At 38.3% G+C, this 18,620-nt stretch overlaps 1 protein-coding gene across 4 annotated transcripts in view; it reads left to right on the top strand.

Moving 5' to 3' along the window:
• The window catches only part of ACSL1 (acyl-CoA synthetase long chain family member 1), a 40,572-nt gene that overhangs the window by 20,246 nt on the left and 1,706 nt on the right, over positions 1-18,620 (top strand). For all 4 annotated transcript variants that reach the window (XM_032999207.2, XM_032999204.2, XM_032999206.2 and 1 more), the window contains 15 exons: positions 1,832-1,931; positions 2,090-2,268; positions 5,017-5,049; positions 5,228-5,279; positions 6,085-6,158; positions 7,078-7,155; positions 9,507-9,641; positions 11,183-11,317; positions 12,069-12,164; positions 13,151-13,223; positions 13,936-14,024; positions 17,066-17,182; positions 17,559-17,702; positions 18,225-18,326; positions 18,405-18,476. In XM_032999207.2, the coding sequence (XP_032855098.1) occupies positions 1,832-1,931; positions 2,090-2,268; positions 5,017-5,049; positions 5,228-5,279; positions 6,085-6,158; positions 7,078-7,155; positions 9,507-9,641; positions 11,183-11,317; positions 12,069-12,164; positions 13,151-13,223; positions 13,936-14,024; positions 17,066-17,182; positions 17,559-17,702; positions 18,225-18,326; positions 18,405-18,476 (1,479 nt within the window). The remainder of the gene's footprint in view (positions 1-1,831; positions 1,932-2,089; positions 2,269-5,016; positions 5,050-5,227; positions 5,280-6,084; positions 6,159-7,077; positions 7,156-9,506; positions 9,642-11,182; positions 11,318-12,068; positions 12,165-13,150; positions 13,224-13,935; positions 14,025-17,065; positions 17,183-17,558; positions 17,703-18,224; positions 18,327-18,404; positions 18,477-18,620) is intronic.

Below are 18,620 nucleotides of genomic sequence, written 5' to 3'. Positions count from 1 at the left end.
GTGTCCCTTACGAGAAGATCAGAGCCATGTCAGAAAACAAACTGAAACTTGCAGACTGTGTTCAGTACTAGTTGCTTGCTTGATCTTTGAGAGAAAACTCAAGTGTCAAGGTTTTATACTTGTATTTAAATACTTTTAACTTTAGAAGCTAAAATGGAAGAACAATGTCTTAGTATTCCACAAAATAAAGATGCTGGCTGTTGTATTGAGAATGACAGTCTCCAACAGCTCTTGCACACTGCAACAGGAAGCTTTTATCGCTCTGTGCAGCTTCTGAAGTCTACTGTAGTAGACCCCCACCCTATTAAAATTACCTACTAAACTTCAGGCTGCTGAACAACAATACAGCTGCTTCCTTGTTACATGTATAGGTGGATGCTATCTAGGAACAAATATTCAGTGGACCCTTTCATGGCTGGTATAGGTGTGCCTGCTTAGACTTGTCGGTGTGTCTAACAGCTGCATGAAAGTCTAGTTACCTGGTAGCTGGCCTTGTGCTAGTTTCATGAGAAGTCTTTTTGAACAAGAAGAGTACAAATTACTTATTGTATAAATACTTTCAGAAAAATTCCCTGCATTTAAGGCTGTCTCAATTGGTAGAGAACTTACTTCAGGAAACTTACCACTAATAAACAGTTCATAAAACTGAGATTTAGCATCTTTAACAGAGCCTCTATATCAGATATTCGATGTAATAACCAGCTGAATGATATTTAAATTAGTCATCATATGGGGGTGAGGTCACTGGCTAGTGTCCTGCAAAAACACTGGAAAGTGTGACAGATTGGGGGTGGGGAAAGGGAAACAAACACCCTTGTTGAATTGTAAGATCTGATAACTTTTAAAGATGGTTGTTGTTTTGTTCCTGTAAGTGGAACTGACTAAAGGTACTGTGTCTGAGAAATTTTGTCAGTCTTCAATGGGAAAAACTGAAATGTTCCAGTTCCACTGGCCTCTTCATGTGTCTGGAGGCTCCCATTTCAGGAATAGCACACTACCCTGTGTTTTGGTGTAGCTAGTTGTTTACAAACTATACCCAATAGCTGCTACCTGGAAAAAGAATTGCATGACTAACTTCCCTTGATGGTACTTTAGATGAAATCAGGCTTGCTCTAAGGTACTGTCAGCTTGCATCACACACAATAAGGCTGCAATATCCATTATGTTTATTAAGTTCTGTACTTCTTAGCAGGCAAATCCTTCTTATTGCAGTTTTCAGGGATGTAATTGCATTTTTTATGGAAGTCTTCAGATTAAAGAGAAATGGTTAGTCTTTAGAAATGCTGAGAAACTTTCTGGGGCTGGCTTTCCAAAGGACTTCTAGTTTAACTGCACATGTTTTATTTCTGGCCATCAAATGAGATGCAGATAATATAGAGGTAAGAATACTGTGTGTATATAAATGTAATGTGTCAAGAGATGAGAAAGTCTTTCTTGGATTCATATACCATGGTAATATAGAATATTGAAGGCATTGGCTACCTCAATAACACAAAACCCAGAAAAAAATACTATACTCCTACTCAAAGTCTCTTTCTGTTAATAATTGTTTTTCAAAAGTACTTAGAATTGATCTTAGGAGCAGAGTTGAATTTCATTGGATTGTTTCCCTATAGGTCCTTACTGTTTGTTTTGACTTTCCTCCTTCCACAGATGAAAAACTTACGATCTTCGAAGTAAACAAATGATACAAACTGCTACTTTTTTTTTTTTTTTTGAAAACTTGTCCAAATGAGCTCAGTCCTATTAGCTTCCTTGTTAGACTCCAAATATGAGTCTTGGAGGGCTGTTATGATAAGCATAGTGACTTCCATCTCTTCTTTTTGTGCAGTGGGTTATCATTGAACAGGGATGCTATGCGTTCTCCATGGTGGTGGTGCCACTCTATGATACGCTGGGAACTGAAGCAATTACCTACATTGTGAACAAAGGTAGGACACTTTCAGTAGTTCAGCAACCGAATGTATGATAGCAGAGGTGACTGAGGACAGAACTGTAGTCGTCTTCAGAAGAGTCTTTCATTACTACATTCTGATGTATGGACCTAGTCTAAACTCGTCATATTGATGATGTCATTCTCTTTCATCAGCTGACTTGTCGTTGGTTTTCTGTGACAAACCTGACAAGGCCAGACTTCTGCTAACCAGTGTGGAAAAGGGGGAAACTCCAGTACTCAACACCATTGTTATCATGGAGTCTTTTGGCATGGATCTTGTGGAACGTGGCAAAAAGTGTGGGGTGGAAGTCTTAAGCATGAGAGAACTAGAGGTAAGAATGCTTAACCTACTTTACTGCTTTCATCCCGTTTACTTGGGGAGGAAGAAGACTGTCTCTTGAACAGATTTTTAGGACTGTGAAAGAAATGTGGTAGGTTAGTTTCAAAATACTTAACTATCTCTTGGATTGAAGTTTGCACAAAAAAGTATTTTTTGAACAAAAAGGAAAACAGCTTGCTAATGGTATTTCACAATGCTCAAAACTTAAGTGTCAGGATGACAGAATGAGAGCTTGTTAATATAGTTCAGACTGAACATCAGATCTGAGCATTAAGGCTTGCCCATGTGAAGCAGTAACACGATAATTATATTACTGTGACTAATACTTCAGGAGTACTATTTCAAAAAGAGCCTGTGTAGGTTTTGGTGTTGCGAAAAATGGCATCTTTCCCTGTACACTGAATCTACAAAATGTTTTCTGGGGGAGGAAGAAAATGGCAGTAAACTGTTCCAGAATAAGTTTATGGTAATGTAGGGGAATGAGACTTCCAGATTTTGGAAGTAGAAACCATTTTGTTTAGCCACCTAATGTCTTGGTTTTTCTTGTAGTTAGTTTGTCTGCATAGATCTCTTATGCAAGTTTATTTCATAACTTCACTTATTATTTGGAGAACTGTCCCAGGATCAAATTGCATAAAATACATCTTTACTGTGAGATTATGAAACTGGGTTTAGGCTGGTTCCAGCTGGAGTTCTGGTGAAGGCTTGGCTTACTAGGACTTAACTATCTCCAAGTAAGTGTGCTTGTCTTGTGCAGGTGTCAGTAACTGGTGTGAAATGCTTCATTTTGCTGAATTTGTTTTCACAGCAGTCTTAACTGCTATGTTAACAGGGCCACCTTCTGGTAAAGGTACAAAAATGCCATCATGTCTTTTCTAAAAGATTATTAACTGTATCTTAGCTAGCTAGCCTCAGCAAGACTGCCAGGTTGAAATGAGGCTAAAAACGTTATTCAGAGTAAGTGACTTATATAGCTCACTGGCAAAAGGCTTGGCTTAAACCGGGAAGATGATTGGCCCAACTGCAAGCTGGTACACTAAAATCAGCTTATTTGAGTTGAATTTTGGTTTTGGCAGATGAAGATGCTTTCCACTAGATCATCTAACTACAGAAAAACAAAGCCCAGGGGATGAATGTTATTTTTAAATTAGAAGTTTAGATGTTTAATTAGTGACTTCCAGTAGTGCTTTGTAGCTCTTAACAACAACACTTGATGTTTATATTAATGCAGTAATAGATACAGATTACTCCAAGAGCTTCTTGTCTAAATCTCAGAAGTTAGGCAAACTTAAATATTTCTAATAGTATTTCAGTGAGCAGGAATAAGTGTCATCACTTTTTTTTTTTTTTAAGGGATAGAGGCTTTTAGTGTTTCCTGAAAGGCAACTATGAACTGTTCAGGATTTTCTATTAGAATAGAACAACTATTTCTAGCTTTAAGTACTTGTTTTCTGGATTTCTGGCTTGAGTTTATTGCTCAGCTGTGCTTTATAGGTTTTGCAACCAGTTCCTCTGCATAAACTTGGTTTCTGATGCCTAATATCTCTATGTATGCTATGGTTACTTAGAGCTGAGTAGCTGTGAAATAAATGTCTCCAACAGGAAGACATGTTGGAGTTCTGTTGTAGGAGAACAAAAGTGTGTGGAGATCTGTAGCTGTATATTCAGTAAATACCAGATCTTATTCAGAACTGTCTGTAGGGAAGTATTGAGCTTCTGGTGCTACTTGAAATGTAGGTGTTGTTTTGAGCAGACAGCTGTGTTGTCATAGTGGCAAATTTTTGCATAATGGCTGTGTTTCAAAACGTATGGGAATGTTAACTGTTTCTGAACACACCTTTTTTTTCTTAAACCTCTCTGGATAATCTGAGGTACATGACACTAAAGGAAGTTTAGGGCTAGTAAAGGAATGCATAGTGCTATTGTACTTGGAATGTAAAGACAATGGTGAAGTTGATGTCTGCCTTCAGAGGGTGCTTCCAAATCTATGCTTAACAAAAGGTCTGTTTTAATTTGCATAAATTCTTAAATTAGTATCCTTTCTAGTCTTAAATAGACATGACAGTAATAAGTCCTGATTTGAAACTTTAAAGCTCATCAGTATTGAACACTGGATTTCAAATATTTCCTGTTAATCATTATATCCTTGATAAAAGGATCATCTTGGTATCCACTGCCTTCTGCCTAAAGAACTATGACATCATTAATGGTCAGGCCTGCATAATCATAAGGAAGAAGAGGTTTCTTTCCACTCTTCAGTATAAAAGACTACAAACCACCAATGACCCTTCATGAGGAAGCTCAGTCTTCCTTCTGGCAAGCAGTGATGTTGGTGTGAGGTGCTTACTGAGATGAATTTTGCTTTATCTATTCAACAGTTGTCAGTGGCACATGTCTTCTGCATGACGTATAGGATTGCCTGCTGTGGCATGTCATAACGCTGTTTAACCTTGAGCTTCTCTAGTGAGTGACTTCTGGTTTACTAGCTGGGGAAAAAAAAACCCACTGAGTTTTAGACTAGTTACCAGTTTTGCATTTGTAGAACATGATAGTTACTCTACATATCTTTAAAAAGTATTTAAAGCCTTTGTTACTTTCTTCATAAGTTAAAATACCTTAACAGACAATCTAAAAAATAGAATATTATGGTGTTTGGTAATGTTTGTCTGGTAAACTTAAAGCTAAAAAGTTACTTGTTCATATCTAAACTTTCTCTTTCCCCTTTCTCTCTTTTCTGTAGGAGCTGGGAAGAGCACACCGGCAAAAACCTATTGTAAGTATGAACACAGTTCAAGTGACAATCTGAAGCTGGATAGCATTCTCTAGATCAAACTAGCAAATCTCCCTATTTCCCTTAGCTCTAAAGTAACAACAGTATTTCAGTGTTTTGTCCAGGAAAATCTTTTTCTTTGCTATCTTAACCATGCTAATATTTTTCTTAACTCTCATAGCCTCCAAAGCCAGAAGATCTAGCAGTCATCTGTTTCACCAGTGGAACGACAGGTACACCTCATTACATTAGCCGGTATTTATTATCCTGTGTATGTTCAAAAGTAATTCAGAAGCCCTTCTATTTTCTTCAAGACTCCCCAGCTGCTGCATCTTTTTGGCAAGTAGTAGCTGGGGAAGTTATATGGTAAGGGTCCCTTTGATTTTTCCCATTAATCAGTACAGAGTTGCAGTACTGGGGGGGTGGAGGTGTTACATTTTTGGGCTTTGAAATAAGTACTGAACCTGTATTTCCGTTATAGTAAGGGGCCAACATCAGACTTCAGACTTTCAATTCTTCCATAGTCCTTTTTTATGCTGTGTTAGCAAAATTTGCTCCTTAGTTCTAAGCAACCTTGCTGTAAAACCAAAACAGAAAGGCTACCTAGATGTTACACTTGACATTTGTGAGTTAATGTCCAACACTGGCAGGGAGCAAAAGGGAAGAGTACAATGACAAACTACAATTTTAAAGCAGATGCAAGAACAGAAATTAGTCTGGGCTTTGATAGCTGCATCTTCACAGAAGCGTTGAATTTTGAATGAGAAACTTATCCAACAAACATAAAAATTTCTTAAGGATTTGCTCTTCTTAGGAAATTTGAGGACTTCTGCACAAGCTTACTGCTTAACTGTTACCAGCTATTCTTGAAAGTGTTAGCAAGTTCTCTGCCTTTGTTTAACTGATACGCAAAGAAATGTATTAATATCAAAGAAGGGACTCATTGATTGAAATGCTATTAGATTAGTTTTACCACTGCTTGGTAACTTAAAGGATCTAAAAATTTCACTGTTGCATCCTGATGTGCTTCTTCCTTAGGAGACCCCAAAGGAGCTATGATCACTCATCAAAACATAGTCAGCAATGCTTCAGCTTTTGTGAAAACTACAGAGGTAAACTGCAAAGGTTAACATGGGTTTGCACGAAGGAAAGAATCTTGGGAGTAAAGCCAACATTGAAATCTCATTAACTTTGGTCTTTACTTCAGTAAGATCCAAGTGAAAATGTAACTTGACAGCACTGCCCGTGCTAGGTCAGAAGTCAGTATTTACTGCTTTCTTCCATGAGGGTCAAGAACCCAACAGACTTACAATTTGGTCTGATCCAAGCAAAATGTTAGAGTTCTTGATGTGGATCTACATTACATTCTGCCACAGGCTTATAGTGTTTGTCATTAGTGCAAGATCTCTGTCAGAGGGTTTATGTAGAGGCTAAGCTTTTCCACTAAGAATGAGAAGCTATAAAGTATGTTAATCCCCCAAAATACTTAAATCCTCTGCATCCTCTGCATAACTGAGTAAGCAGCATGACTGTATTTTTACGTGGTAATGTTAACTAATTGTACTTACTTTGCCAAGTATTCTTCATATAGAATTGTTTTTAAATTCAATCACGTAAGGTACTTTTGATATCAACTTTATGGTAAATTGGATAAGCAAACTTTCTGATCTAAGATGGAATTATGTATTTTTTTAAACCCCTAAGGCATAGTACTTTAACCTTTTTTGTTTCCCCTCCCTTCCAATGTATATAATGGACCTTTCTATGGTTTCTATCAGAATTTGTTTCTATTCTTAACCGTATGAATGGTAAGGTGTAATAATCTGCGGACTGTACTGATTTCTGCAATGTGTGTTTACTCATGCTGGAAGTCATTGCTGTTATCTTTTGAATGAAAGACAATGCAGCTTCATTGCAAACAAAACTGGTACAAGGGCTTTGCTCTAGAGTTTAGACACTAGATTTCATTGTGTTTAACTTGGGCAAAACAGAATCAATGAAAATTAAATTTAATTTTACTAACCCTTTCAGAAAACATTTATGCCTTCCACTGATGACGTTCTGATATCATTCCTGCCCTTGGCTCATATGTTTGAGAGAATCGTTGAGGTAAGCATCTGTTTGTTGTACTGGACTATTGAGAAGCTTGCTTTTCTCACAGAATGCATGTGTCTTGAATCCCGGTGATACATGCTATTCTTTTTTGACTCCTGCACATGTGTATGAAAGCATGAGGTAAGGTTCAGGACAACAGTGTCCCATAAACCAGTGAGTACTAGACAACTGATTTTCATGCTGAATTATAAACATTAACCTTAGAACTAGGGTTAAGTGTTTTACTAGAATACGAGATGATCCCTTAGAACACATACACTGCCTAGAAATTTCCTCTAGTATAATCAGTGCACTATTAAGAATCCATGCCACTCTTTAGTCTGCAAACTTTAAAAATTTATTTTATAATGTGGCATCCTGCTTGCTTACACAAAACTAATCTTGACTTGGCTAGACTTACCAATGCTTCCAAAAACTTAAATAAAAAGGAAGGGATGTTGTTTTAGTAGTCTCTTCCAGGAAATGAAAATGGTTTTCAGTGCCATTTAATGACAAACCTTGATTTTCTGTTGGGTAGCTTATTTTACTTCAGAGCAAAACCTGGGGCTTAATTTTTGGGGATGAAGGGGCTCGGGTTGCCTTAATAGGTGGTAGACTTGAGGACCTCTGAGCCCATAGTTATGTGGTATGCATTACTGAAAGGATGCAATTTTCTCAAACTTCTTATATACAGTAGAGGCACAGATATCTAATTACTGTACTTACTGAAATTAAACTAACACCTCTCCCTTGGGTGAGATTGCAAATTCATATGTTGAAGGTAGTTGTGTCCCAGTTTATGTAGGAAAATAAACAGGCTCTGTCCAAGTGTGAAAAGGCACCTGGAGCCAGAAATTGTCTTGTGATTTCACTTAGGAATCTTGCGCTTTCTACCAAGAGTGTGTGTGTATATACATACACACATGTAAAAATGTGTATGTGCATATGAATGTGTGTATATGTATGTTATGAAGACTGGGAATAGAGTGTAACTGAGGTCTACAGGTGCCCTTAAGCTTTCAGCGCTCTTTTTCTCCTGGTAATGTGGATACCAGTTATACTTCAGTGTCTGTTTTATTGATACCTGTCTTGCATCAGAGGGTACAAGCTCTGTAGGTAGCAGTTCTGCTCTTGATTATGCAGCAGAAACAGGATGGGAACTTGTGTTCTAAAGGATAAAATGAGAAGAAAGTATTTGGACTCAGTATTCCTCTGCTCTTTGATGTTTTTACAAAGTAGGTGATTACTTGCTTAATCTCCTTATGTAAATATACAAGAACGCTTTTGGTAGAATGAAGAAAAGATTTGTTACTGTTTGGGGTAAGTATGAGCCCAGGCTCTGTGAGAAGCTATCTTTAGAGCTCTAGCTATGTTGTAAAGTTGTTGTTTGCTGATTTTTGGCTCCTTAAAGAAGTTAGAGGCTTAGTGAACTTGGCAGGACAAATGTGTTCCCCTCTAGCAAAGGCAGTTGCTGTTCAGTCCATCTGGACTGATGCATTTGCTGCTTTTTAGCAGATGGTGATAAAGCACAGGTGAAGGGAAAAAGTGACACTTTAGCATGTTTTGTGCAGAAAAGGTGAATATGGATGGCAGGGAATGAAGGAGGTGTTACAGAGGAAGCAGAAGAGAGGAAAACAAGTAGATATAGATAAAAACAAGAACAGAGATGTTGTTAAAAACAACAAATTAAACCCAAACAAAACAAGAGAAAAAAGGGGATGGAGTTTCTAGACTTAACAGAGAATGTAACACAACAGGATTAAGTCTGCCTCCCTTGGTGTAGGTCTGAGGTGATGCAGAAATAAGCAGTGGCTCTGTTAAACTCTTCTAAGGAGTGTCTTGATCACCTACCAACAAGTTCTCTCCTCACATCAGTCCTGTGAAACAGGAAGGCAAACCAGAGTGCAAGAGAATGGAAATCAAGTGGCATAAGGCAGAAATCCCTGCTTGGACCAGTAAATAGCGTGTGCTGACTTTAAATGCAGAAATTCTTAGCATATAGCAGGGAACAAAGGTCTAGTATTTAAAAATAAAATTGTATTTTAAAGTTCTGCTTTTCGGTCTCTTGCTACTTCTGAGTCACTGGTACTGCCTTATTTGGCCAACTGCCCTTTTTGGATAGGGGCTTTTGTGCTGTATCTTACTCTGTCAAAGTCCTTGGCCTGCATACGCCAGACATGTCTTGCTACTTGGTCTTTCTAGTCCCATGCTGTAGTCTGAGAATGTTGCAGAACTAGTCCAGAAGCTGGGAGGATTTAAGGTGGATCCTGCACAGTCCACTCTGCATAGGATTGTCATACATATACAGCTAGAACACATTATATATACATCCTGTGTTTTCAGAGTGTTTACTTTTTTTCTAACAGTGTGTGGTTCTGTGCCATGGAGCTCGGATAGGATTCTTTCAAGGTGATATCAGGCTACTTATGGATGACCTAAAAACACTGCAGCCAACTGTATTTCCTGTCGTACCGAGACTGTTGAACAGAATGTTTGACAAGGTAAGTCTACAGGCATGAGTCTAGACCTGTGCAGGGTTTTACTAGAAGAGAGTTGAAAGTGCAGGGAGTAGTACTGGTTGTATTAAAACACTTTCAGGCAGCAAATACTAGTGTTGAAAAGTCTGACTAGGGGACTTGGTTCATTCTAGCTTGATTAATGACTTACTGTTTTGCTCTGAGCAAGTTATTTAAGTCCAGTCCTCAACATGAACATGAGGCTTAGCATCTGCATGCCACGCTTTTAGCATCTGACTCATGGAGTGGAATTTGCTAACCAAGGTCAGGTGTTTGCCTATGTTTGTATGGCCGCATATGAGTTTCCTACATAGTAGCCAGCGTGGTCTAGCAGAGCTATAAACCAGCCAGTTAGGAGTGCTGGGGAGAAGGTGTGTCTGCAGCCCCAGTCCCTCCTGTGCTTGCTGCTTGCCTGCTTATGGTCATCTGAGATGTGAATTCAGAAGCAGATTCTCTTTCTTGGACTTTAGATTTTAAATCATCCTCTTGCATATGGCTGACTCACTCTTTTTAGGATACAGCCAAAAGAGTTGAAGGTTATAACAAGAAGTCATGTGATTGCTAAAGAAATGGCAGAGCTGTCTGGGCTGTCTTAGCCAGGACAGTGCTCTAATCATGAGACTAGAGGAATAGCAAGTAGTACAAGGTGCCGTTTGGCCCCAGGAACAAATAGTGCAACTTGGATCCATCTGGAGGGGATGAGATGCTGAGACCAGCCTGTAGTGCTTAAAACTTAGCCCCTCTTTCAGCTTATGCATTCTGTACTGAAATTTGAGAAGCAGGGCCAAAGTTTGGGACTCTCTTCTCCTTTCATGATGTCTTCCTGCTTGTTAACTGTGGTGCCCTGGGGCTTGCACACTTCTATGGCACTGTTTCAACCTCAGCTAGCCTTGCAGTAACCTAGCATGTGAAGTTAACAAGAGGAGAACTGGAGTGGTGAGGGGGCCATAATGCTGAAGAGCTGCTGAGTCTTTCTCTTTCCAAGTTAATAGACTAATCTGTGGTCTGCTGTTGAGTTTGCTTTGTGGCTTCCTGAGAACAACTAGAAGGAGCCTTTGAAAAGTGACCTAAAAAGCAAGTTTATATATGCAAGACAGATCTCAGCTTGGTATTTCTGAAGGGATCTGCATCTCCTCAGAAAACCCTGTATTACTTTACACATTATGATAGTGTGCTTTTTGGAACATGCTGAGGATTATACTCAATTTGAATTTTGATCCTACAGGAATAGAAAAACAAAATTTTAATTTTCACTCATTCATTTTAATGAAGAAACAATACATTGAAATGGCATCACAGTATGACGGGAAGAAATAATTAAGTGGTAGTTTTGGTGGACATCTCTTGAACAAAGATAGGGGTCAAAATCAAAATCCACAAGTACTTCTTGCTAGAATTAAGATGCCTACTAATAAAAGCTGTTTAATTTGCTTGGTTTTCAATGTTAAGAGCCTATGTGTGCTTTTGTAAGGAAAAGGGAATGGTAGTCTGTGAGGCTTCTAACCACAGATCCTCTTTCTTAATAGATTTTTGGACAGGCAGATACTTCATTAAAGAGATGGATGCTGGATTTTGCTTCCAAGAGGAAAGAAGCAGAACTCAGAAGTGGTGTAGTTCGAAATAACAGTTTCTGGGATAAAGTCATCTTCCGCAAAATACAGGTATGCTTGAAAGCCTCTGAGTCCAAGTTTGCAATTGCTGAATTGCATATGAATGGTTATAATCTGGTATTCATCACTGATTAAAGACTACCTTGCTACTCAGAATAAAAACCAAAGCTGTCTTATTTCCAACTTCATTTTTTTTTTTTTCCATTCCCTTTGTTCTAATAGTATCAGCTAACTGTATTAAGGAAGTTACTGTAAAACAGTCTGGTACTTCTCTCTTATTACGGAAAGCAAACACTGTCCTTCTGAAGGAGGAGTGCTAAATGTGACACTGTCACCTGTAGCCCCTACTGTCTCCTCCTCAGTGTTGGTCACTAGTAAGTTATGCCTGCTATTATATCTGGCACTCACTTGCTATGGCCTTAACTTTAGTTGTACAACATGCCCACTGGTGGCTGCTTTTTATAGCATTCAGGATGTATGAGAAGCTGATACAAGGCAGTTAAAAATAAAGCTGTTGCTGTAAGGCCATGACTTAAGCTCTGCAGACTTTTGGCAGTATCTGCATTGCAGCAACACCACAGCATAGTCTTTGTAGATACTGTTTGAGATACCGCTTCTTCCAACCACTAGTGAGATTAAAAACACTGCAGGAAGGACAGCTTACAATAGGAGACTAAACTTTAATCTCTAACATTTGTGGGTGGCACTACAGGTGAATAGTGGCTGAGGGTGGGATGCAAGAAAACTCTGGAAATCACTCTAAAATGCTTTTGGTGTCCACAGTATCTTGTGTCTGTTGTAGGCAAGTTTGGGTGGAAAAGTAAGGCTGATGGTTACAGGAGCAGCACCAGTATCTGCAAGTGTACTGACCTTCCTCAGAACAGCTCTTGGCTGTCAGGTGAGTTTCCTGACCTTGATATTAAAACATAAGATTATAATACCCAGTTCTGTCTTCCTTAGAGCATTTCTGGTAGTCTCATATATGGATAATTCTTTCTGGCATTCTTCTTGGAGACTACACAAGTGGGTACTCTTTTCCAGATTTTATCTCTCGGTCCTCTGAGATTTCTGTATTCATCCCAAAGTCTTTATTATAACTGAAGTAATCAGCTGAACTGTCTTTAGGGGAAGATTTTGCAGGGGTGACTGCTATAAGCAATAATTTGCTTTGGTTAAGCTTCTGGGACTTGCCTTGCTTACAGAAGTATTCATATCTACTGTAGAGAATCTAATCAACATTATGATATTGTAGTGGTGTTGCTTTGAAGATGAGATTGGGAGAAATCAGATTGCCCACGTTGAAGAGGCTCTGAAAATAAAAATGCAAAGTATATGCTTTTTGAGGTAAAATAGGAATAACAATGGCACAGGATGGAACATGGTGAAATAAATTTAAAGGATAGAAAACATGAAAACACTCTAAAATATGAGGTTTCTGTAACTTGAAGTTCTTCAGTAGTGTGCTAGTGTAGTGACGCATTTCTGCACAGAAAAGGGAAGTCTCTTGTGTATAATAATCAGAACTGTGGATGGGTACAGGGATTCCATTCCTGGGTGCCTTGGACAAACATGCCCTTAATTGATGTGAATTAAGTAATTTGTAGTGCCACTGTTCTTTAGTTTCTTTGTCTTGCTCCCTCTGCTTTCTGTTCTGATCTATACAGGTGTCACATAGCATGTGAAACTTTGAGTAGATATTGGAACTGCTTGTGGAATATTGGCACTTAAAATTGTGTATTGCAGTAAAACTAATATAGTGATATTGGCTTTAGATGATGCTGGGGATTTTGCTAAACTCAAACAGCTAGAAAAAGTAAAATATTTTAATGAAGAAACCGTATGTTGAAAAGTAAAAAGCTTAATCTTTCTGGCTTCATATCCTAGTTCTATGAAGGTTATGGACAGACTGAATGCACAGCTGGATGTTCACTGTCACTGCCCGGCGACTGGACAGCAGGTATGGTGTTTAACAGTCTGCCTGTGTTAAATTTCAGGACGCTATAGAGGAACCTGGTCACATTATTTAATCTTCAGTATACCTATCATGAAACATAAGATTCTGTTTTACTTCAAGTGAAGTTAAAGTTTTGAAGGGATCCCTTGGAAGTTTCTACCCCTAAATAGCTAGGAATGTTCAGTAATCCAAACTTATAATAGGCTTTGTCCTTGCAAGTTGAAACGGATTTAGGAGAGGGGAGGTCATAGTATCAGCCCTTGTGATTTTTACAGAATAGGAGTCTGCTGTATATAAACACAGTGTTGGAAATTTAAATTGTAATTTTTTGGTGTTGGAACAAATGGTCTGCATTTGTCAGCTGTTATATCTCTATCTCCCTAACTGGACTAAGACTGATAATTGAAATACTGGGAATATCAATTGAAATTGATATAGTAGGACTTTTGCTACTTAAATATGTCCATAGAGTGAGGATCATGATTTATAAGAAAAAAGCAAGCCTGAGTACGTGGTACAGCTTATAACATTCTAGGGATATCTGAGAATGTAATGTTTCAGTCCCAGCAAATTTAAGCTATTAATGTACTGGTACTGGTGTAGCACATTACCAGAAATCAGTTTTTCATCTTTTTTACTTCAAAATGTAACTAGCTTATTGGTTTAACCTGACTAAAAAGCAGTTCAGGCTATTGAAGTGTTACTCATTAAATAGGTCACGTTGGAGCACCCATGCCATGCAGTAGCATCAAGCTTGTTGATGTGCAAGAAATGAATTACTTGGCTGCAAAAGGAGAGGGTGAGGTAAGTAATTTCAAAAGGTCAATATGAGCCTCTTAAGAAATCTTGGAAAATGTTTTTTGTTCCTGAAATAACAGCTAGCTGTCTGAGTTCAGTGGAAGTGTTAAATGCGGCGGCCTGCTACCTAAAATCAAAGCTGCCTGGTTCGCATGCATGCAATGTCAGCTAATGATTCAGAGAACCAAAACAGAAAATAGTGCATTGGAGGGGAGAAAAAGCAGTTTACTGTGGGAGAAGAGATTACTATGTATTTATGGTTGTGTGACCAACATGCCATCCTCCAGCTGTGGGATAGCTGAGAAGCTGCCTATCTCATACTACATCTATCCTTCAGTAAAATGCTAGCAGAGGGCTTTCTCCCACTCCCACTGTCAAGAGCTGGAGAACAGCTGATGCATGTAGCTTGTTACCCAGCTTGTGATGTGTGAGATGAGGTAACTTACAGTGGCTGGAACACTGTTAAGAGAAATTGAGATAAAATGGCATGAAGGCTGCTGATGATTTCTGACAACTGCCTGCACATTCTTCTGAACTTTTTTCTGCAGCCTGCACAAATTGAACATGTATGTTTTACAGATTGCACTTTGAGGACTCATCTTTCTATGTAATGCTACATGCTGTCTCTTTCAATACTTTTTTTCCGTGTAAAAATATATATCGCTTAAATTCTGTGTATATACTTTGAACAGATATCCGTGTGGTAATTTATTTTCCCCAAGCCCTGACAGCAAGTTATCTGTGGTGTCTCTCATTGGCCTTTGAGGGGCCTTGGGAGCAGTTAGGGGGTAAGAAGTGGATAAATGAAAAGTAGCTTAATTAACTAATTTGTGGCTGCAAACAATACCTAATCTTTATTTGGTTTTGTTGTAATTTCTGTGAGACTAGAGACAAATCATTTGGCTATAATTCCCAGAAATATTTAAGGATTTAGTTGGGCTTGGTGGGCAGCTGTTTGGAAGTGGACAGCAATGTCAAGATTCCTGTCTTGCATTACGACTGCATGTTTATTCTTCATCAGCAATTTTTGTTTCACTTTAAATATGATTTTAAAGTGTGGTCTCCTAGAGGAACTGAGTATGAATTCTCATAATGAGAAACAGTTAAGTTTAAAACAAACAAACAAACAAAAAAACCAAACAAAATTCTAAAAATGTTTTGCTTATACTTACTGTGAAAGTTTGCTGCGTTGGGAGTTATTTTTGTACTTGGATAAATATGGTAGCCCCTTAATATATCAGGTACCATGCTAGTCTTTCAGTTGTAATTTCCTTAGTGTGAACTATTCTGAATTTATCAAATAAGCATTGTAACTTGTTTCACAGAACTGAAGCCCATAGCTACAGAACTGGCTCTCATTATCCTTTGCCTAAAATAGATCTTTGTCCTCATCTATCTGCTTTTCAGCTGGGTTAACACTCCTCCTTTCTGAGAGTAAGCTTTCAATATTCTCCATTCTGTCAGCCTTGCGTTTCACTTTTGCCAGTTATCCAAGTTCAAGAAGGATAAACTTGTGACTAGAATTATATATGCTCATATGCAGATGAGGTTTTAGTGCCAGTTAGCAGGATGCAGAATAAATGGTTTGCTGTCTCCACTGGGAAAAGCTGTCACCTACTGCCATCTTGTAACTGTAGGAGCCATGAAAAATTAAACACTTGATCAGTCAGCCTTTGACTTGACTGAGACATAAAGTTCTCTACTCATTCTTCCACATAAGCTCTGTTTTACAGCAGAAATGACCTGGTTCTTAAAACATGGTTCGGTCACAAGTTTGGTATTGTCTTTACAAGGTTGTCAGAACCCTCACTAATACCTTGCTCTCCCTCCTATTGACAACATTTCCTGTTCATTGTATTGTAGTTCACCAGCATGCCTATATTTTATGCTGAGGTAAGCACTGAAAGTACTTGGGATGACTTTCTCAAGAACTGGCCTCTGAACTACAGAAGTAATATAAATTCTTGGACTAGAAGAAATTAGTACCTGAAGAATTTTTTTTTTTTTTAGCCAATTCCTTGCCTGTTTTATAACTCTACTAATCCCCTAGACTAATAGTTGACCTAGTATTTTATCGGTCCCTATTGATATTTATTATCCCTTTGGCCTTCACTTAAAACTGGATTTTCTATCCTATTGTTCTAGAGTCCTGATACTATTGCCCAGATCAGACCCTTCTTATGGTCTCCAGTCATCCACACATGCTAAGTCACTCCCAAGCTGGTATGTTGCTTCTGAGAACTCTTGTGTAGAGCTTTCAGGGTTTTTTGGACTCCTGATTATCCAAGAGTTGTACGCAGTGGGCATCTTTAAGTTTTGCTTCTTGTCTACCTTGCCTCTCTCTTTGTCCTCATTTCTAAGGAGGTATTCTATAGTCCTGCTGATCCTTAAATAACAGAGTTATATCCCGTGTCCCCCCTCTTGCCACCAAAGAAAACTTAAACAACCTTGAGTATTATGTTGAGAAGAAAATACATCCAGTTATATCTAGAGAAGTTCTTGGTTTTCTACTTGGTACACAAATCCAGCCAACCTTCAGTTTTTTAAAAAATTGCAGGTTTCCTTTATAGAGAAGTCTTGAGTGCTCTAAGCCCCAAGGTATTAACTGGTTCACTTTTGGACAACAAACATGTAATTTGCTTGATAGACAGCTTTCAACACTAGTTTTAGCATATCGCCCCTGCTGCTTACTAACACTGAAACAAACACATTGCCAGGCTGAGGGGCAGTATTTCTGGATCCAGCAGAATTTCTTCATATAAATAAAAATAAATTTCCTCTGGTAAATTCAGATTATTCAAATAGCAGGTAGGAACACTGCTGCCAGACTGGAAGAAAGCAGATGCCTCCTATTGCAGCTTATACGTTATATCAATGGAAAACATTAGGTCTTCAAAAACCATGGGTGGAGATTTTTGTACTTAATGCATAAACTTCATCTTATCTTTTTAGTGGTGGTTATCACGAACCATTGGAGAAAGCATTCATTGCAAATAGTATTTAACTTCCTTTCATAGTAGCATACATTAACAAATGGCTATTTTCAGGTGTGTGTAAAAGGGCCAAATGTATTTCGTGGCTATTTGAAAGATCCAGAAAAAACAGCGGAAGCTCTGGACAAAGACGGCTGGCTTCATACAGGAGATATTGGAAAATGGCTACCAGTAAGTTAAGTTATATGGCTGAAATGTACTTCTGTAGCTATAAGCAGTAATTTAACAAATAAAACAGAAAATATTTGGTATTAAACACAATTAAGTGAAAGACAGGTAATTTTAGGAGGAGGATAATTACTGTTGTAGATAAATCTGTGTGCCTTGGGCTAAAAAAAAAAAAAAAAAAAAAAAAAACAACCTATTAGCAGTGCCAATCCTGGGGCTTTCCCTAGTTTAGGTTACATGGGTGCAGAACATGTTTTTTTCTAACACATTACTCTGGCTCTAGCACTGTTTTACTGTACCATTGTGGCATGCTTAAGCTGTGTAGATTGGTTTTTCACTTGAAGTGCCTCTTCTGAGTGGAAGTTATTTCTGTCAACAGAATGGTACATTGAAGATCATTGACCGGAAAAAACACATATTTAAACTAGCCCAGGGAGAGTACATAGCACCAGAGAAAATAGAAAATGTGTATCTGAGATGTGAAGCACTTGCTCAGGTGTTTGTCCATGGAGAGAGTTTGCAGGTAAGCATTCTTCAGATAACCTTAAAAATTAATGCAAGAGGGACCTGCAGAAAAGTGTCTTGTTTTTCTCCTTCCCCCCTTCCCCAAACTTCGGGACTCACATCGTAAAAATTTTTTAATGCTACACACTTTGGTTCTGAATGTACTTTTGACTCCTGCCGTTATGTAGCATGTTGCTAGATTTAGTTTCAGACCAGGTAGTGGAGCTGAATTCATTTAATTGAGTATTAATGACTGTATAGAAGCTGCTAACAGTGTGCAGGCAAAATAAAAAAAAAACACCCAAACCCAAGATGTCCAGGTTTTTGAAAGTGTAAATTGAAATGTGAGTCTTAACAAGAGTAATGAAGTGTAAGCTTCTGAACTGCACTCGTGTCTTCAAGTTGCAGAAAGCTGCTGACTTTACAGCAGGATCAGAAATGCTGTCCAAAACCTAACACTGACTAGTAAGAAATGTGTGGAACTAAAGTGTTGACTTTCAAAAGAGGGACAAAAAAAAGCTTAACAAAACTTCCTTTTTAGGCCTTCTTAGTAGCTATTGTGGTACCTGATCCTGAGACTTTGCGCAACTGGGCCAAGAAAAAGGGATTTGAAGGCTCTTATGAAGAGCTATGCAAAAACAAGGTGAGTCCTATCTAACTAAACAGTTAGCTTGAAAAAGCTGATGCAGAACAGCTATACAGTGTATTTCTGTATCCACAGGACCTCAAAAAACACATTCTGGAAGACATGGTGAGGATTGGGAAAGAATCTGGTTTAAAGTCATTTGAACAGGTAAGATGCTTGTGAGAACCAAACACCTAATTCTTTAAAGTTCTCAACACGAATGTAATCTGACTCTCCAGAAACTGTTTTCAGTTTGCATCTGGAAAATTTAAGTGACAGGCTTTATGATGCCTTGGAAAATCTTTTTTTTTT

Source organism: Tyto alba, unplaced genomic scaffold, assembly GCF_018691265.1.
Source record: "Tyto alba isolate M040663 unplaced genomic scaffold, T.alba_DEE_v4.0 Super-Scaffold_6, whole genome shotgun sequence".
In the NCBI taxonomy this organism is placed as follows: domain Eukaryota; kingdom Metazoa; phylum Chordata; class Aves; order Strigiformes; family Tytonidae; genus Tyto; species Tyto alba.
The sequence above is the reverse complement of the archived record's forward strand: the minus strand, read 5'-3'. Positions and strand labels throughout refer to the sequence as shown.